This window comes from Candoia aspera, chromosome 5 (assembly GCF_035149785.1).
Source record: "Candoia aspera isolate rCanAsp1 chromosome 5, rCanAsp1.hap2, whole genome shotgun sequence".
Taxonomy (NCBI): domain Eukaryota; kingdom Metazoa; phylum Chordata; class Lepidosauria; order Squamata; family Boidae; genus Candoia; species Candoia aspera.
The window spans coordinates 91,076,258-91,098,004 of NC_086157.1; the positions used below are offsets into that span (position 1 = coordinate 91,076,258).

General features: G+C 35.2%; 1 protein-coding gene across 3 annotated transcripts in view; it reads left to right on the top strand.

The window, feature by feature from the left end:
• Positions 1-21,747, top strand: part of DCLK1 (doublecortin like kinase 1) — a 206,747-nt gene that overhangs the window by 174,739 nt on the left and 10,261 nt on the right. For 2 of the 3 annotated variants that reach the window (XM_063305692.1, XM_063305694.1), the window contains 6 exons: positions 396-542; positions 5,843-5,976; positions 6,291-6,368; positions 6,925-7,021; positions 8,117-8,197; positions 10,124-10,237. In XM_063305692.1, coding sequence (XP_063161762.1) covers positions 396-542; positions 5,843-5,976; positions 6,291-6,368; positions 6,925-7,021; positions 8,117-8,197; positions 10,124-10,237 — 651 coding nt within the window. Of the gene's footprint in view, positions 1-395; positions 543-5,842; positions 5,977-6,290; positions 6,369-6,924; positions 7,022-8,116; positions 8,198-10,123; positions 10,238-19,359; positions 19,434-21,747 lie in introns of all 3 variants that reach the window. The other variant, XM_063305693.1, reaches the window with a different exon arrangement.

A 21,747-nucleotide genomic window follows, 5' to 3' on the forward strand; every position in this document is an offset into this window, starting at 1 on the left:
TACTTTAAATATTTTACTTTTACTCTCTTACATCCAATTTCCTTCCCACTTTCTAACTGCTGGCAAAACCTTCACAATATCTATATTATTGGAAGGAGTTTTTGAAGTAATGTTAACTTGTAATATAAGAATTTTACCACTGCTACCACCAATGGAAATCTGAAATGATAGAATCCAAGAACAGCTGAAGTACATTTCTTTCTAGGGTAGACTGAGTTCTTTGAGTTTATATCATCATTAATAGGTAAATAGAATGTCCACCACAGATTTCATTCTTTTCTCTAAGAATGGGGCCTCTAAGATGTCCTGAAAGAAAATGATGCTGTTGACCATTATGAACCTTCTCCAGAATCATAGTGGAATGATGGTAATATGTTACATTTATCTTATTTCAGGGAGGAGATCTTTTTGATGCAATTACCTCCACAAATAAGTATACAGAGAGGGATGCCAGTGGGATGCTGTACAATCTAGCCAGTGCCATCAAATACCTTCATAGCTTGAACATTGTTCACAGGGATATCAAACCTGAGAATCTACTGGTAAGTAGAACATTCAATGTGGGTAGAGATTTTGATACATATATATCAGTCACCTGTCAGTCACTTATCCCATATTTCAGACAAATGTTTAGGGGTGACTTTCAGCCTAAAATAGTTTTCGGGTTTAGAACATACGAACAGAAAAATGGCCCTATAGGATTGAGCCAAGGCCCATCTTATTCACAGTTTTGTTTCTCACAAAGAACACCAGGTGCTTCTGGCATGCTCATAAGTAGGAGATGATATCAGCCTTGTGAGGTAGTCCAGACAAGAAGCACACCCAGGAGTACTAGCTCTATCTTTATTGTAAAGTTACATTAACAGAATCTTGCAAGTCTGAAAGTACATCTCTCCCCCATTGCCTTTACAGTCCAAGCAACTAGAGAGGGTCTCTCGTTTGCTACATTCCTATTCCTTCTGCAGGCTCAGCTGCTTCTTATCTGACCATTGCCTAGTCTGTGCTCTTCGTCCTGTTCCCCAAGGTCATTCCCACATACCATTACACCAGCCTATTGCTTAAAATTAAAATAGTATTTATCAGTATCAACATTTATATGCCCGCACCACAAGTGACTCTAGTTGGTTTACAGATATTAATTGTAGGGCTGGGGGTTTGGTGGGCACCAAGGAAGTATCCACAAGCACATTGGAATCCAGACTTAAAGAAGAAAAGAAAGTTAGTGATGGTTTTCTTCCCTTCCATTTCCTTTATAAGTCTTCATGATTTCCATGGTGGGGGTTGCCACCTCTTATAAATATGATACTGCAATGTACTCCACTGGGGCTTCCTTTGGGAAGGGTTTAGCAATCAGAAATGGTGAAAAGTGAAGCAACTGGGCTCCTGGCTGTTACATATTTTAATGATCATATAACTTTGAAATCATTTTCAAGTCTGCTTCAAAATGCTGGTTTTAACTAGAAGTGCTGTGTAAAATGCAGCTAAAATGTAAGTAGTACCACTTCCTTTTCTATGTTCTCCATCACCAGAGAAACTATGATGCTTAGTACATAAGACAGAATCCTTTTTTCTAGAAGGTCAGGTTGGGATACCTCAGGGTGCCACTGATAGAGATCCTAAAATCTCTCCAATCACCTTTCATTCTTAAACTCTGGATGATTTTGATCTAAATGTAGACAGTGATTATTACATTTTGGTCTATGTAGGGAAATGAAGCTGGGGTTGCTGTCTGCATTTGGGAGAAGCAGCTGCATTTGGAGAAGCAGCTGCATTTGGGAGAAGCAGCTGCTGTCTGCATTTGGGAGAAGCAGCTGCAGCCAGCAGAAACTCTTCCCACCCCAACTTCCCCAAGGACCGGCTCAGCTTATCCTTTCCTTCAAGGGGCCGTAAAAGTTTACAGCCCCAGACACTTGAGAGGAGATGGATTCATTCATTCATTCATTCCATCACTCACAGTTTACTCACAGCCATCTATGCTGGTGTTCCAGGTGTTTGTCTAATTGAGCCATACCCTGGCGTTTTTAGGAATGTGCCGACATCCATCTACCTCACCCCACCCAGGCCCTCAGTCTACAAAAGTGTGTGTGTGTAGGAGAGAAGGAGAAGACGACAACAGGAGGATGAGGTAGTGGGAAGCGATGTCTGAGAATGTACAACTGTTACAGGCAAGCAAGAGAGCTACCAGTCAATTACCAGGAACACAAGCTACAGTAAACAACCCATTGTGGTGTGATTCCTGCCTGGAGTTTGGCTTAGAGCTTGGCCTGGAGCTTGGTAGCAACCAGAAGAGGAGCAATCAGGCTGAGGCAGCACCTAATCCCAACAAGTGCAAGAATTTTGGAGGGAGGCAGAAGTTGTATGCCACTTAACAAACTTTAAGACTTTTATTTTTTTATAAGGACTGAGTATTAAAGACTTATTTATGTGGCTACATCAACTTACAAAGGCTATGAGGGTGGAGTTAACCCAGGGCAACAGGAAAGGTATCTGCTACAATAGCACACACAATAAAGTATTTTGTATGGTTATCTTTTGCACTGTGGTGTGTCCAGTCCTTGAAAAAAGAACGCTCAGGGTATAAAGAGGTTACTAAATTGTATTTATAGATACATATTTATCGATAAGCTCTCTTAGCCTTTTAGCTGCTGTAGTGAATTGAAATGTTTACTGTTTATGGAAAAGCTGTAATAGTCTATGTTCATTTCATTTGGAAAGATCAGTTTTCCATTTTAATTGGAACATTTTTCCATAATTGCTACTATTAAGTGTGATTATTTTGTCAAATCATGGGATAGCTTTATAGCCGTATAATAAGCCCAGGAGAACAACTTCTCTGACTGTTACCATCTGCAGTGATCACAGAGCAGCTTAGAAAATATGGACACTCTTTAGAATAATAGGATACATATGGTAGCACACAATTATATGTTGCTGGATTCAATTAGTGTTGTACAATTACACTGTTTTATTGCTTAGCTAAAACAGTGAAAGCACTACATAGTGGGTAATTTACACTAATCCACATCTCTTTAATTGCCCTTCAGGGCTCAAAGGAAAGTAGAACTTACTTTCTGACTAAGATGACCTTTAAATGATCATCTACATTCTTTGTTCTTGACAGGGCAGATAGTGAATCTATTACTGTTTCATATTTCAGCCTTAATTATGTGTTTTAATCTTTCTTGCTGAGGCCACATTACTCAACCTGATACCCATCAGGTGTGTTGGGATAGCAACTCCCTACAATCTCCAGTCAGTGACTGCAATACTGGCAGGAAATTTTGGGAGTTGTAGTTCCAGTGTATCTGGCAAACACTGGCTTGTGGAACAGTGTCAAAGGTTAAGGACATGCAGTATTGTTTCCCTCATTATATTTGCTATATGTTTATAGGAAGAAAGATTCATGTCTACTTTAAGAAAATAGTCTCTCATTCAAAGGTTCCTTTTTTAAAAATCTCTAGGAAAAATTCAGCTGTAGAAAGTATGACTTAATTCTTTTAGTTGGTATTTCTTAAACGTATGCAAATTATGATTAAGATTTCCAAAGATTTTCCTCTAGTTTCCATTAATCCCAGCAACACAAAAACTTTAACAAAAATATCTAAAACTATATATTAAGACGTACTGGCCAGGTGGATCAGTCTCTAAGATTCATCAGATGTCCCATGAAGGTCATTGTTAAATATCTGAAGTGTTATTAAAAATGTTGAGATATAATTTATAGAATGGTAGTATATCTGCTACTTCAATAAACATTTTCTTAATAGTTAACAAACCAGAGCTACATAACAATCAATGTTTTTACTACAGCTGCAATTATATATCTCTTTCCTTATACACTTTGGTGTTGCCATTGGTTTGTGTTGAGAACTTGATTGCGTGCCTTCTGAAGACAAATTCCAGTTGCATGAATTTGCTGTAAGCTAACTGAAGGAGGGAATAATAAGTCTCTGTATTTAAAAACCCCACCACTTTAGAATATATATTTGATGATAACAGTGGCCTGGAATAGGAGCCCTTACATTATTTTTATTATAAGAAAATTACAAAATATTATTTCTCTTTGCCTCAGGTCTTAGAATGGATTTGGTTGTTGCCTTGCTAAAGACCAAAAGTGTACTAGAAAAATAAAAAAGCACTAGGGGAGTTGTTAGAAATATCAGTCTTAAATGTTTTTCTCACAGCTTCCTGTGCTGGCATTGGTCCTAGAAATGTAGAATAATTGAATCGGAGGTGCATCAAGTCAGCAATAGGATTCCATTCTTAAAGCATATATAAATGTGAAAAAGAGAAGCTCTGTCCCTCATTCTCAACAGCTAACAATATTTGATGGAGAAATTATAACCAAGCTAATAACAACCTTAAAAGAACCTTCTGCTTATATACCTAAATAAAATACTTGATTGAGAATTATACTGAATTAAAGGGTTTTTTGGTATGAATCTTCCGTAAGCTCCTCTGGTATTTTCAAAGCAAAAGCATGAAGCATATATCCTTCCTGGGCATGTCTGAGAAATGGTAATCCCAGTATTTCAGATGGGATACTTGAAAATCAAGTTTATGTGTAGCTCCTCAAGCTTGTAGATTGAAATGTGCTGCATTCCATAATCTATATTCATCTCATATTGCATGAGATGGTTCAGTGCCTGAGGTTACATTTTTAGAAAAGAAAATTTATAGCCTCCTATGTCCTTTGTATAAGAACGGAAATGAAGATATGTGTTAACCCTAACCCTAGGTAATTGTCTGGCTGCCTATATTTTTCCCCACAGTTTATCCTTACTTTCATGGAATGTTTCATAGAAACATTTCATAGCAATGGACAGAAATGTCTTCCCCTCTTGGTGCATGGTAGTTACATTTTTTCTGTGTGATTTATGTGACACCCTACCATTTCTGGGGAATTGTCAAGTATTCTATCAAAGCTTCCATGGCCTGTGAGGGAAAAGAGAGTAGCAGTAAAGAAAAAACAAACCCTCTGCCAGTGCATAAATAATTTGGGGTTTTTTTTAAACATTAGACTTAATATTTTTAAATTTGGAAAAAAATTGTAGATTTCAAAAGAGTATTACTGTTAAAAAGTCACTATAAATGAGACAAAACAGACTTTCTGAACACCAAATGTCCCATCCATTCCTACTGTTACTGTCTCATTTCAAATACACAGGTCATTTGAACTGAACACCTTTCCCTAGTCAAAAAATGGTTTTTTAAAGGGTTTGCTTTATGTTACCAAGAACAAAAAAGGATAGGACCTTCCAATATTACATGGCACATTCTGGAAAGGAGTGCTGGGATAATACTTTTTAAATGAAATATTAATACAGTATTACCAGTAAAATGCTGAATGTCCATATACACCATTTTTATTATAATTACTCTATGTGCTTTTTAGCTAATTCTATCATTCCTTGTTAAGAATAAGGAAAACTAGCAAATCAGTAAGGTCCTTGCTTCTAGCTGTTTCTTTCACAGGCAGAGTATAAGATAGAAAAATTCAGCTCTTCAGGTCCCAACAGTATCCTGAAGTGAAGCAGTCTCTACGGGACTGTACCCTGTGCAAGAATTGTGATCATACATAGATGGGACTATATCCATTGAAGATGTACTGTACTGGGACTCCTATATTTTAGTTAAAATATTTTGTCTCATGGATGATATTCATTAAACTGAGGACTGGTTCACTCTCTCCACTCAACTTTGGCTTCTTCTTTCCTCCTCACTCCAGATCCATGCATGAATCAGCCGGAGAGTGGCAGGTTTACTGCCTTAAAGAATATAAGCTTGGCTATTAAGAGAAGATCACATTTCTGTCATAACCTAAATGCATTTTTCTTTTTAGGTCTATGAGCACCAAGATGGAAGCAAGTCTCTGAAGCTGGGAGATTTTGGCCTCGCCACTATAGTAGATGGACCTCTTTACACAGTCTGTGGAACCCCTACCTATGTTGCTCCAGAAATCATTGCAGAAACTGGGTAAACTAACTTGTAATGTCATGTGGTAGAAGAGATTCAGTGGACAACTAATTTTTCTTCTCTTATAATTAAGCAATGTCCTTTTAGATAGAAACCATACTGCGTTTGAATTTTGATATCTTAAGTTTGGTACATACACTTATATTTGCAAGTTTGTCCTTATATCATACAAATGTGATATAAAATACAGCTTTTATTCAGATGAGATCATTTAATTTAATGAAGATCCTTGCCAACATATAATTTTCTGTTGCCTTTATTTCCTTAGATCATACAATCTTGGTTTCCTAACCATAATCCCTTATCAATTTTAGATATGGCCTGAAGGTGGACATCTGGGCAGCTGGTGTGATCACTTACATCCTGCTGTGTGGTTTTCCTCCATTCCGTGGGTATGGACTATGATTTTCTATTCATCTCTTAACAATGCATCTTTGTTCTATCAGTAGCTCACATGTTTTTTCTGTTGAGTATTGGTTGCTAGCCTTCTCCCATTTGTAAAACATGAACTAGCAGTAGGGGGACATATTGTTATTAATACTTACATACTACGGAAAAATCTCTTTTTTCCTAGAAACTGAATACTATGTTAACAGAATTGCCTACAATGTAAACTAGATATGTATTTAATGGAAACAGAAGAAATATGCAGGGCCTTATAAATGTCAGAACTATCCCCATATAGAACTGACTGTTTTATGAGGCTTTTCTTATTCTCTTTCTTTTCTTTCTTTTTTTCCCCCTTTCAAATTGGGTGTTCATGTTTATGCTGGTCTATGTCCGTAATAAAGATTTGACTTGATATTCACGCTGCTCAAGTTACCACACTTACGGCACTGCATAGCTAAAATAGTTTTGCCGCATTTTAAAAAGCATCTTGTCTTTTTGTTTGGCTTTAGTTCATTAGGAGCAGTGAGAGAATGACAGTTTGATTTCTTTGTTATGCAGAAGTGGAGAGGACCAGGAAGTTCTTTTTGATCAGATTCTGATGGGACAAGTAGATTTCCCATCTCCATATTGGGATAACGTATCTGACTCTGCAAAGGTATATTCAAAATATTTTTTCTTTCCTTTAGAACCATTCTTTGTACACCCATGACTTTATTCTATTATAACATATTGTAAAGTTTTAACTAATACAGATACATTAAATAAAATCCATACTAGGCATACTTAAAATAGATTCCAAATCACTAACACTCCTCAGATTTTCTGTATTATGCTTTTGATACTTTACCCCTAAATCCACATCCTGTATTTCTTCATCCAAACTGAGTACTCTGCAATTGTTCATTTTACTAGATTATGTATCCCCAGAATTACTAAAGAAATGCTTTCATTAATGCTATGAAGCATTAATGGTATGAAGCATGTTTCTAGTACATAGGAGATTGACGTAAGCAATGCTTTAAATGATATTCTCATTTATTATAATTTGGGGAAATAGTTCTACTATAATTGCTTACTTTAGTTTTCTGGAAAGCTGTAGACAATTTATAGTTCCCCAGTGCATGCAAGGGATGTATAAGCCCTTGATCTCTTCTAAGGCCAAACAGAATAATGAACATTGTCTGGAAGGAAAGCATTTTAACTTCAAAGGAATCATACAAAGGGCAGGTAACAGAGATTCTATCCAAGTTTGTTTTGTTGTGCTTCCAAGAATAGAACTTGGATTTTAGAAAACTGATCATACAAATTAGATGAAAAATAATAAAAAAATACAGTATTATACTGGAATTAGTACTTCTGCTACAGCGGGCTTTCTGGATCTGAGTTGGAACTTGGAAAATTAATGAACTGGTTCTCTGGGTTATTTAGGAAAAATATCTTCCATATAATTTAGAAGATATTAATAATCAAATATTCTTACAAATATATTGGACCATGCTTAATAGATTCAAATACAGTTTTGAATTTTTCAGGGAGTTTCCAACATTTTAGTTAAGTCTTCTATTATTCATAGACTTTTCAGTCATCAGCTTATAAATTAAAATGTAAGGTTAGAATATAATTCCACTCTTATATCTTACTTTTTTCAATATATTTAATAATGTATTTGCTATTCTCATGTTTGAAAAATGCTTTATCAAATGTATCCTATTAAAATGAATTTACTGGGTATAATATTTTCATTTTACAGGAACTAATTACTATGATGCTTCAGGTAGATATAGATCAGCGATTTTCAGCTTTGCAAGTCCTTGAGCATCCATGGGTTAATGTAAGTAAATGTTGCTACTGGTTTTCTTTTAGCCACACCGTGTGTTTTATTCATTTATGTGTCAAATCAGCTGGAATGCTGTTTTGGAAATATGAAATTTTTAAACATACCATAGCAAAATGTAGCTCTATTTCCAATAATAACTTTCTCTGCATATATTCTGAAAATGCATTTAGGAAAATGCCAGACCTAGTGTGGTGTTGTGTCTTCAGAAAGTGTGACTAACTTCCTGGAGTTTTGCCAGTTCCAGATCACAAACTTGCCATAAAGGAGTTGCCTTATCAGGATACATTTTTTTCCATTAAATGTTAACTTATGACATGGGATTGGATATTCTTGTTTCAGATACAGATTTCACCTACATCATTAATAAAAGTATTATGTGATAAAGAAAGAGCTTGGTGAAAATGCCAGAAACTTTAAAACTGGACAGGGTCCTTAAGTTTGTCTTTTTTTTTTAATTGCATCAAACTAACCAGAAAAGGGGGGAGGAACTTGCACAAAGAAAGGGAAAAAAGGAATGAGTTATCCAATTTAACTCCATATAATTTGATTAAATTGCTCAAAAATTATTTCCCTTGCCTATTTTTTTTTAAAAAGCCTAATTCAAATTGTAATAAATCACACACAGCCATTGCTACAATTCAGGCATAGATTTGTCCTTATAGTATAATAATTCTTATGGCTTTCCCCCATACATGAAAGATCCATCATACCCAATGTCTTGATAGATTCTAAGTGCTGATTATATAGTCAAATAGAAGATATGCATCTTTCATAATGCAACAAATTATAGCTGGACTTTGTATGTACAGCATTATATATGCTGCAGAAGATCAACTAAGATCTGATAAAATTACTGTGGTTATATTGATGCACAAGGCAACTGTATAGCTACCAATTTGGGGGCAAATGGTTCCATTTTAGTTTCAGTGAGAGAAACCTGACTGCAGTGCTAGTTACTGGAAGCTAGGCATGTCCAATTCTACTTGGCCAATAGATTATATTTACTCAAAAAGATTCCAGACTCCATGTGGTTTAAACCTTCTGACATTTCTGAATCAGTTTCTGGGTGAAATACTTCTGATTTTGGATGAATGGATACAAACAAACTTCAGGGATTCTCTTAATAATTTCATTATAGTAATTCACTGCATAAATTGCATTTAAAGATATACCAGAATGTTTTCAGTACAGTATTTTTTTGTGAAAGATAACAATTATTTTTAATTCTGAATTCAGCATTTCAGAAGGGTTTAAATCACTGAAATAAATATTATAAAATACATGTATGTCCAAAATAGCTCAGAAAATCAATAACCCCAATATTGCAGAGACACTAGCCTACTATTGCTTTTGAACAAACTTTCGCTGTAGTTATGAGAATATGAATGTATTCAATCAAGATGGTTTGTCACAATGACTATGTGGATTAAAAGTTGTATAAATAAATAAATAAATAAATAAATGGAATTATAATGCCTTTTTGCCAAAATAATTTTTAAAAAGGCAGGGTATTTTTCACAGAAAATGTGGAGTCATTCTAAAAATCTATATGGTCCATGAAGTAATGATTGTATTGAGATTCCTCAGGTTATTTTATGGTGTATGAAAGTACCCAAAACAGTTGAAATTACAGTGCCTTGGCTTTGGGCTACCTTCAGGCATATTATTAAAGTTAAGCAGTAAATCATAATAGGAAACATGATTCATATCTAGCAGTTACAATACTTTGGTGTCTTCAGATAGGATTCTATTCAGGAGCTCTTAGTTGATGATAAAAGGGTAGCAAACTGTTTATAAAGTGCAGATTCACAAAATCAATTAAATTGCTGTAAATTAAGAATACCTTGGGACAGAAATTTTGGAAAAATAACCCCAAAATTGTTCAAGTCCTGAAATGAATTGCTTGTTTTTGCTTTGTAGGATGATGGCCTTCCAGAAAATGAGCATCAGTTGTCAGTAGCTGGGAAGATAAAAAAACATTTCAACACAGGCCCTAAGCCCAACAGCACAGCTGCTGGAGTTTCCGTTATAGCAGTAAGCATCTGCAATGCATTTTTTCCTCCAATATTTATAAAATGATTATGCTTTTAGAGGAGCCCCTCCCCCCATGCTCAATCAATATATTCAGTTTTAATTGCAGTGAAAAACAGATATTCCGTTATCCCATCATTGGGAGATCACACGTTTTAAGTGCTTTGTCATCCTAAGCTGCTAGGCAGCATGCATATTTCTTACTGAAAATCAGTCCCTATGAGGAGAAAAATGCAACACACTTTCATCTTTCACTGAGATGACCATTTAAATAGCATTTCCTTGGAAGAAAAAAATCACATCCCAATTATAAGGAAGAGATACTGTAGCTTATAATGATTAAAATAAGCATATGAAGGGCAAAGAAATACAGCCATTTTGGACATAGATATGGCTGCCTACTTCAACTGGTTTGGCCATATTACCTGAATTGGCTCAATGCAGGTCACTACAAAGGCTTCCAGCCTCTCTATGCCACACAAGGCTAATCCATGCAGTGTTCTGTGTTTGAAAAATTGGCAGATGCACTGCCAGCCCAGATGTAGATAGTGGTACTAGTTTACATAACAATTCCCTTGCCTGGGCAATTATAGGATTTTCCCTAACTGTAGTGAAACTGTAATAGCCATAATGCATTTCATTTTTAAGGACACCAAAGAGATTTATGATGACTTGGTATGACATAGATAAATATATAGCAGATAGATGGATACAGTAGACTCTCAGTTAACTGGAACTCTCAAGCAACCGGCACTCTCAAGCAACTGGCACTCTCAAGTATTATCGAATAAATAATACTTTAAATAAAATCTAATAGTAACTCTCAAGCAACCAGAAACCACATTTATCTGCCATCTACCAATCCCCATGGGTGCTAGTTAACTGAGAGTCTACTGTAGATAGATAGACAGACAGACAGACAGACAGACAGACGGACGAACGGACGGATAGAGATGACAGATAGATCGATACCAAGTCATCATAAATCTGTATCCTAGAGTGGAAATGGATGGAGACATGTGTGTGTGTGTGTGTGTGTATTCCCATTTCTATTCTAGGATACAACTGGATGTATGCTCATGGATTATATTCCACTTTAAACTGTTTTCTTCTGCACACAATGTGACTGAATATTCCCTCCAGGAAGGAATTAAACTGGCCTGAGATTTAAATAGAGTTCAACATAAACCTTCCAACATGCTGCCGCTGTACAGCAGGACATAGTTTGGGAGATTATGGGGAGTCCTGTTTAACATGTCAGCTGTACATCATAGTGCAGATGGAAATGAACCAGGTTTACTTTGACCCTTTGCCAAGAACTTATATTTAAAACATATCTGTAACAGTAGTGAAAGGTTTAGTATTTATTGATCACCCAAACATATGTATGAAGACCTTGGTTTTCTACTAATTAATATACTGGCGTAGTCATCTTTTTAATGTTCCCATCTTTTTTTCTTTAAGTCTGCCTGCATTTTAAGCTTCCTTCCATAATTATGCCTCCCTGAACCATGCTCCAGACTGAAACATCATGATTCATTGAACATGATCATTTACCACATCAGACTGATCAGTGTTTCTTCCCTACCTTCACTAAATTATAGGTGGTACAACCAGAATGCGCACTTTGGGTAGCTGTTGTACTAGGCAGAGGCTGATTTTAAGTCAGCAGAAGTAAAAACAGCTGAGTTGGCAAATTTGCCCTCCTTACCATGGTAGACAATTTGTCATGTTTTCCTTAGATTTGGACTTTATTGTTCCTATTATTTTAAATTCATCATCTAACATACTGTCAATATTTTTTTTTAAGTAGGAAAACCACCATAGCTTTCCCACAACTAAAACATCCCATTGTATGCATTCTTCATATGAATTGCCAGGTATATTCTCAACTGTCCAGCTGAAACCCTTTTCAATTGGACTGCCAGCACGCTTGCCTGTGAGATGTACCACTCAGGTCCTCCACTCTTTACAGTTTTTCATAGTTCTTAAAACTCTTCAGAATGCTTTGCTAGTCCCTTTGCACCCATTTTTGCCTTCTTTATTGAGTTTAATTTTCTTTTATTTTTAAATTTAATTTGCAAGATTTGCAGTAAAAGTTTATTGTTTTTAGTAGTTCAAATATTCTAACTAAGAAAAGGCATTGCACTGCAGCTTCTTGCTGAGAATCAAAAATGATATGGGAATAAAGCAATACACAGATCTTTGCATTGTGTTTAGCACTGTGTTATTTTGGCACCTTATCAGTTTGCTACTGGACTTGCATGATCCTATCGTTCTCCATCACTTTGGTTCATTATAACCTTGAACAGAAACCCTGCAGCTCTATTTAACTTTTCTAAAAAGTTGGTTATTTATTTCTGCTAGATAACACTAATCAACTACTCTAACTTTCATCAACTTTACAATAGACAATCTCAGTAGCAATAAAAGAATGTTTGTTAGTGTTTCAAATCCAGTTCAGATGTACTATGCTGTATTTGTCAGCATAGTGTAATATTTAAAATGTTGGACTTGGACTGGAGTTCACTGTGTGGCTTTGGCTAATCTACCCTTTGCTCTTAGCCTAGTTTACTTCAAAGGTTTCTTGTTGTGGAGGTAAAATTATGTGCACTGCCTTGAACCGTCAAAGGAAATGAGAGATATAAATGCAGTAATTAAGTCCCACTGAATATGAGAAGGAAACTAGATGTAGGATTGCAGCCTGAAACTAGGCTTAGCAAGGGCATACCAAATAACCATGTATATAAAATCTAAATATTGGCTTCTCTATTCACAAGGCTTCCCCATTCCCTTTAAATAAATGATGGGGTATTCATTATTCTTACAAATACAAGGTTTTCCATTTTATTTTTTTCCACAAAAGAATGGCATTCAGTATGTCTAATAATAAAAATAATAAGAAAATAAAAGACATTATTTAGCATACAACATAACATCATCCATTACAACATGAAGTTTGGAACTCTATAGTCATATAAACATCATTAAAACAATTCAAAAGGTTACCCTAAAAGGACTTAATTTTGTTTACTGATCTTTGTGTCTTTGTGCTTTCTCTTCTGAAGTTCACTGAAAGTGGTGTTCTGGAGTGGAAGGGAAGCTCAGTTCCTATTGCAAAGCTTCCATCTTCTTCAAAGTATTGGCTTAATAAAAGGAGCTCTTTTAGACATGAAAAATTCTTACACAGAATTATAGGTAGCCTTATGCTTAGATTGTTATGTTTAAAGATCACAATGTGTTTGCATCACTGCATGTGTACACATTAAGGAAGCCAAAGCTGCTTATGGAGTCCTAAAACACATACATTATATATTAATACGCAGCACCATTCCCACCATTAGTCTGATGCCAAAAAAGAGATCTGGCCACCTTTTTCAGTCAACCCAGCATTTAACTCTGGTATTCTTTGAATCGACCCCCCAAACCCCAAAGTAAAAAAGAGCATACTTCTGACATTTTTAACATGAACTATGAAATTGTATAGCAGCTGTTTAGAGTCCACTTTGCCCTATTCCTCCTGACACTGGAAGAATGAGACATTTTGCTCAAAGAAACGTATCTCTTAAAAATGAAAGGCAGTTGACATTTCTGTGGGTTTGATGGCATATTCGCATATCTCTTCTATTCCATCTGTCAGTTGGAGACATTTAAAGGTAAAATACGATGACAAACTTTGTTGAGAACTGTTGATGTTGATACTTAGGCACTTACCACTTCATCTGCCATTTGTGCCAATACATATTGAGTATTAGTAGCTATTTTGAAAGTTTATTGAAAAAAATACATTTCTAAACACCCGTTTTTCAGATATTTCAGTGAAATTTCTCTCTCTGTGACCATGCCTTGTCACTGAGGCTAATGAAATCTCTCTGAGGTTTTATTTGCAATAAATAGGTAAGGGCAGCAGCAGCAGCAGTAAACTATTTTCTTTACACTCTTTGATTACACCATAGACTGAAAAAATGCTTTAAAAATAAGAAGTAATTGCTTCAAATATGCATGGACTTTCTAGCAATTTGTCACTGTTGTCTCAGAGTGTTTCAAACTAGTGAGTTAACTGCTGCCTTGTGGTGTCTCTAGTCACTAAAGAGGAGAGCTGGTAATTAGGATTTAACTGAACACAGATGTCTTGGAAGACTGATAGTGAAGTGGTATTGCCCTACAGAGTTGATTAATAACACTTTGCTGTTTTGAAATTAATAAAAACAAATGAGCTCTTCTTTTTAAAAAATTAACAGGCAAATAATATTATATACCAATGAGTTGCAGTCCCATTTATTTTCCTGTTGTGGCTGTTCACAGCATTATATTGTGTGTACTATGATGCCATTGTGCATGTTGTTTTCAAGCAGGCACAAGGAAAACTAATTTTGTTTAGATTTTTTGAGGTTCCTGTTTTACTTAAGGAAGTAAATTATTGTTTGAGGCTTGTAAGAACTGCGTAGTGATAAGAAGAAAAAGACAAAATATGATGAAAATATATGACCTGCAACTCTCAGAATGGTAAATACAGTCCAATATATGGGATTTTACATGACTTCCACCTCTCCTCTATTTTTACACAGTGTATATCCTGTGGCATTTTTCAGTTACACTGCATACCAAGAGGCAAGTCGGATTTGACTGGGGTCATCAGACATGGGTAGACACATGGAGGCATGCCATAATATAACCCTGATGTCTTTCTGCTCACAGAGCTTCAGGGAAGCTGGGTTGCATATACCATTCTGAGAGCTTCTCTATATCCCTTTTTGCAGCCACCAAACTTCAGGACCTAGATAGCTCCTAAAGCTACTGCACTGTATATAGTCATCTAAAGTGTAAAGGTCCATGAGTTCAATTCCCAGTAGAGAATTTGAATGCCATAGAATAACATCTGACTACCCACATCTCAAAAATTCCAAAGAGAATGAAACTGGTCACTTGATGCTTGCCTCCTGGTGGCCAAGAACAGGACCTGCAATTGTGTCCTGAAAATCATTCTGTTAGCTTGATCGATTGAATAACATTAAAAGACTAATAAATTATATATTAACACAAATATCAATTTAAACTGGTAAGCAACATTTTGGCTGTGGTTATAAAGAGAAGCTAAACTCTCCAGAACTCCAGAACATAAAGTAGAACTAGTATTAACTATACCTGCTTTGGTTAGATTATATCATGCTTCTATCTAACTAAAGCTTATTTGATTAAGAGTGAACTCCTGTGCACACTTATGAACTAAGTGGGATTTACTTCAGAGTGAAAAGATACTGGATCATGTTGTAAGACACACTGGCTTCCACAATAACATCTCTGCTGCAGTATTCCCTGCAGATTTTTACATTTCGACCCTTATGAATAAAATGAGGAAGCAGAAGGTGGAAGCCAGAAATTTGTCTTGCATCTTGGCCCATAAATTCCCAGGTACAATTAAAACAACCTTTGGACCAACTGGATGAGTAGGATCTTCCTAGAACCAAAAGGCAATGCCCCAAGAAGTCACCTACACGGGCATAAGTCTAAAAACATTCACAGCATCATAAATTCCAAAAACTGGAAGGGTCTTGGAGATCATCTGTTCCAAATCCCTCCCCAGTGCAGGAATACACTATTAAAGCATTCCCAACAGATGGCCATTTATATGTGTTTAAACAAGTCCCAGAAAGGAGATTCCACCACTTCCAAAGGTAGTCTGTTCCACTGTTGAACAATTTTTACTGTTAGGACAGCCTTTACCTGTGTTTATCACATTTAATAAAAGAAAGCCTTGATTGCAATTTTACTTTTTTTTTTTTTTACTGGACCTGTCAGCCCTATAAAATAGACTAGAATAAGAAGCAGACACTGTGCAGACCTAAAGCTACTTTTATTAGAACAGCTATAGTAACAGAATCTTGCAAGTCTGAATGTACTTCCCTTCCCCTCTCTTTTATCTTCGTGTGAATTAAGGAGACAGGGCTGTCTGAGGCATTTTTGTAAACCAATTTCTTGGCTTGGTCTCAAGCCTTGTTTATCTGATTGTTGCCTTGGTAATGAAACTTCCCTCTGCCCTTCAAGGCCATCCTCTATATTTACTAGGTCCACTTAAAGAATGGTCAGTCACTTAAACATCCACTTTTGCTTGGTAGATTAAATTTAGATACCTTTATATGTTATTTTAAAAATTCAATAAACGTGCATAGTTCAGTTATGGAAGTTGCTGCAGTCAGATGTAATCACCACCAATGGGAATGAACAAATGCATGAAAGATATAGCTATCAATAGCTACTAGTTTTGATGACTGAATACTCTGTCCAGAATGATAGAATTGTAAAGTCAAGACTCTTTTGAGTTGAGCTCAATTCAGTTCATGAACACATCCATGAACATTCTTAAAAAACAAGGTGTGTGTGTATACAGACATGTACACACATACATACATACATTTACATACACATTTTCTCTACAGCCCTGGAATTCTCTAGTGGTCTTGTATTCTCTGGTGGTTTTTCTAAGCCCAGACTATTGTACTGTGATTGTCTTGTCCATGTTTGTGAGCTTCCTGAACTGGACACTGTAGTACACGGAATTTGGGATTTAGATGGACCTTTTCCTGATTCAGCAGGGCTCCTCTTTTGCCTTTCCAAACTATTCTTATATATGATAACATACATTAGGGTCTGCACAAACCAACAAGTAATATTAAAAACAAAAGGTATGTTAATTGTGAACACCAATTTAGTGAATTGAATTGGCCCTAATGACACTAATAAATTCTACATACAGCCATGTGGTCCTTTTTATCAGTAAAATAAGAGAGCTTAAGAACTATACATTTTCAGAATAAATGTTTATCAAACTTTTTGTTCTTGAACAAGTGCACCTTTGAAGGTTCACATAGTTCCTCCCAACAGAATCCAAGGAAGAGAATTTGCACAAGTTTATTTATTTTATTTATTTATTTAAATTTGTATCACTGCCCATCTCCCCTGATGGGAGACTCAAAGTTTAGGTGCAGCTTGACGCTCATTGAGCATCCTTCCTACCACAAGTCCCTTCAGACAAACCTTTTGAGTTCCTAGGAACAGTCCATCTGCTCACCTGCTCCTTCTATCATGAAGGGAAATGTCTTTACCTTAAGTAGGCAAAAAATACTTATGTTATGCTGTCAGCACTTGGTCCTATCAGACTGATGCAATTACCAGCAACAAAAGATACTGCTAGAATAGTTGGGGAAGGACATTCCCAGGTTTTTTTTTTCTTGGAGGCAATAAAAATGTAGGTAATATATGGAATCTAAGATGTAAGCTGAATGAAGGCAGAAGACCTGGTGTCTGGTTATCTGTCTCTGTCGGTCTGTCTCTCTCTCTCTCTCACACACACACACACAAACACACACACAGATACATGCATTCTGCTGTGGTTACTATGAGCTCAGATTATCCATTGTCCAAAAAGTCTCTATAGTAATGATGGAACATATGTATCCTACTTTCTTTCTTTCTTTCTTTTTTTGCTAGATACCTGAATGGATGTAACTGAAAGAGATCAGGTGCAGAGAATTATATGTGTTAACTGCCCCAATTCTGTAGCCTTAAGTGGCTTGTGAATTGCACTTTACATTGGGACCTGAGTCTGGTCTGAGCAAAGAACACCTGTTCTCATTTATATTAGTAAAAAGCCATTTATTATTTGATTTTCTACTTTCCACCAGGTATTATTTCTAATTTGTTTAATTAGTGCTAACATTTCAAGTACTTAAAATGCTGAGCTTTCACTGTAGAAAAGGGATGTGAAATATTTTCTCTCCACTCAGGTAATGACATTATAATAAAATATTTTGTTTCAAAATCCTGGGCATTGGCTGTTTGATATTATAAGTGCATTACCCTCCTGCATCAGTAGATGGCAGCAGTAGACCAATCTGCTTGGATATAGTACTGTAGACAATCTAAGGCCTTCGTCATTTCAGCTGGAAGTCTTCAATAATTTGGGATGTTTTAAAGTATTCTGCGTAAGAAAAAAAAAGTTGATGAAAGAAAATAAACATTATTTTCTGTATGCTCTGGATACAAAGTCAGGATGCATACTACAACAAGTAAATAACTCATTTTTTGGAACTGTTTCAAGCTGCCTCTTGTAATTTAAATTGTAAACTTCTGGCATTATGTCACTGCATTATACTTCTAACAAAGCACAGACAAACACAGATACACATCCCTTTTCTGTATGTGTATGTAAATGTTAAGGCATTCTCCAGTATTAAACTGCACAATGTGCCTTTTCCCCCTACTCTCTCTGAAGAACCTCCTGCACTAAATAGCATTTAATTACTTATTAAGTGGTACCCTGCTACACACGAAAGTATTTTTTTTTTTAAAAACAACACCCTTTTGTTACTATTCCAGGAGTGAAATTAAATGGAATAGTTTCTCCTTCCTTTAGTTTCAAGAAATCTGCTCACCCCAAATTACTAAATTAAGACTATGCTTTGAATTCTGATAGAAAGGTTTAGCAATGCCAACTTATACTCATAAAATTTTAAGATTAATATGTAGACTGTAGTAATACACAGTTATCTAGGATTTTTCTTTATATCCAACATCAAAGTTTTTTAAAACCAGTAACAGAGATTGGTGGGAATGTCAAAATGTTATTTTTTTTTCATATTTACACATTTCCATCAATATGAAGTGTCATGGTTTTAATCTGTGAAAATCTAATTTATTTGGTTATAGAGATTGCTATCATGATTTAGAAAACAAGAAATACTGAAAACAAAAGCCATTCACAACACATTTATTATAAAATGGGAAAAACCTTATGTCATACCAGATACCTAATATTTGTTTATCTTCAAACCAGTTATTATCACAAGTTGAAATAAGTGCACTATGTAGTAATCAATAAACAAGATTCTGATTTAGCCAGCTAAATTATTTGGTATAGGGTCTTCTTTATTATTTGTTTCTTTTCTTTTCTTTTTTCCATTTCCAATACATAGGTTTTATTTTTATTTTGTTTTTTAGAATGTTAGAGTACTACCTTGTGAAACTGAAAAATAAAAATGCACTAAATAAGGAACAGTTTTGGTCTGGAGGTCTTAATTCTCTAGCACAATATCGATCCACTGAGTTGCCCATTTCTCTCTGCTCAGCTGGACCACGGGTTTACCATCAAGCGATCAGGGTCTTTGGACTACTACCAACAACCAGGAATGTATTGGATAAGGTATGAGATGGTACAGCTCCAACAGTCAGTGTTTCCATGGCAACGTGCTGGCAGTCTCCATTAACCAGTTCCTTCAGTGAATAAACATGTTTTTTTTATTTGTTACCCAGTCCATATGCTGCTTTATCAGTTTCATTTTAATCTTGATTAAGATGCCACACCCTCATTCTCTTTCTTCACCCATTATTCACACTGACATTGCAAGCTTTTTCTTCATTGCACATGCTCAGTATCAAGTTCTCCCCATAGTTAAAAGGACAGTGTATACAGAAAAATGAAATGTTCAAGCAATATTTTATTTTATGTTTATAGTTTTTAAGGTGTCTAATATCCTGTGCTCCTTCTTTTTAGACAGATGAAATGGCAACAGGATAGCAATACATATAGATATACATTTATATTTGGTTTTTCTCTCTGAGATACAAAATTATATACTGTCATTTTAAATTCCCCCTTCCCAACCACAACCCTTATCTCTTAGAATGAACAATGCATTGACATAACATAGTATTGAGAAGCTTTCCCCTGTTCAATGAAATATAATGCATTGTATATGCGCTGGTTAGCTTGTGTTTTCAAAGTATGCACATATTTGCTACTCCGTTTTAAAAGAAGTGGATAAAAAAACGATATTGCATGAATCTAGCTCTTTAGTAAGTCACATTATATTATGTGGTAGGATTGTGACTGGAATTCTTATTCAGTTGAAAATAGGTGTTATCTGGAATAATGTATAATTTTGCTACAAAGATGAATATCTATCATTCCCAATTGTATAATTTAAATGTATAAGATATTTACTGATGTTCAGTATTTATACATTTTGGTAACCTTGTAAAGATGGGTTTTTGTAACTTTTTAAAAACACTCAATAGGTTGGACTAAATATTGTCAAATGTATTTATGTTCAAGAAATTGCTTTCAGTGCTGAAGAAGGCCTGCCCAGGTTGTGCAGATCTCACCTTTATTAACATACTTGCGGCAGTAGTCAATACAAGCATTTACAGTAAAATAAATATTTCTCTTTACATATTTTAATTAAAATATGTGGATTAGGTTGCAATGGATTAAGCTGGAAAAATTGCCTTTCTCATGTCCAGAAGTTGATCCTCAAAGGAAGAAAAATATTGAATGCCTTCAACTGTATATTCAATTTCTATTCCACCAGTGTTCAAAGTCACATCTGTATGTTAGGTATTTTAAGTCTTTAATCAGCATTTATCCAACTGCATGTATTAGAAATTGATTAAGTACACTTGCTTGAAAAATTCAAGACTGGAAAATGTTTACATGGTGGTAATTGGCAGATGAAATTAATAGAAATTATTCTATTTGTGGTAACTATGATTTAAACTTTTGCTTTACTACTTTCCTATACACATTTAAGTTGATCATGTGTTGAATACTACTAAGTATAACATGTTTTTATGTAAATAATAAATTGGGATATCAGTTTTATATCAAAAGGAATATATAGGTGTGAATTTACACAGGTGAAGTAAACATTCCAGACTCATTAATTCTGAGACAATATATTTATTGGAAATACTTTTATCCCTCCTACTAACTGAAATTCTCTACTTAGAACACTGTGTATTTAAAATGCAAAAAGATAAATAATCATAATATTAGAATCTGTTATTGGGTGAGGTTTCCTGATGGTAATGTCTCCTGAGTTCCTAGCTTTGGGGAGCAGATACAAGAATTACCAAGTTATAAAAGTTTTCAAATGCCTTCTCCTTATATTTTGCAACTTTCGCTATGTAGCTGAATCTCTGTTCCACAGGTATGTTTTAATATCCAATGCATTCAAAACATAGGATTAAGTTCGTACATGAGATATGAATAAATGTGCTAATATGAAGTTCTGGTTTCATAAAAATATATGCTATCTATTGCTTTAGAGGAATTATGAAAACCAGGTAATCATCAGATCAATTAAAACATGAGAAGGATAATATTCAAGGATTAACATATATCTGGGCAATATACATAGCTCAAAATACTATAAAATTATAAATGGAAAGAATTATTAAAGGAATTAGTATGAAGACTACAATAGCAAGGTGTTCTCATGGTGACTGTACATGCTGGCTTTTCATTCCATGTAGAGATTATATGTCTCTACTTCATTCCATGTAGAGGACTGGCTTTCCAGTATATAGACACTGTATGTAAACAGAGTGAAAAACTGGCCATTAATGGGTTATAGCGTACATATAGATCACAATCATTGATACTATTCTAAGAGAAATGTTACTCTCATGCATACTTCATATTAATACAAGATTGTTTGCTATATAGGGATCGTATG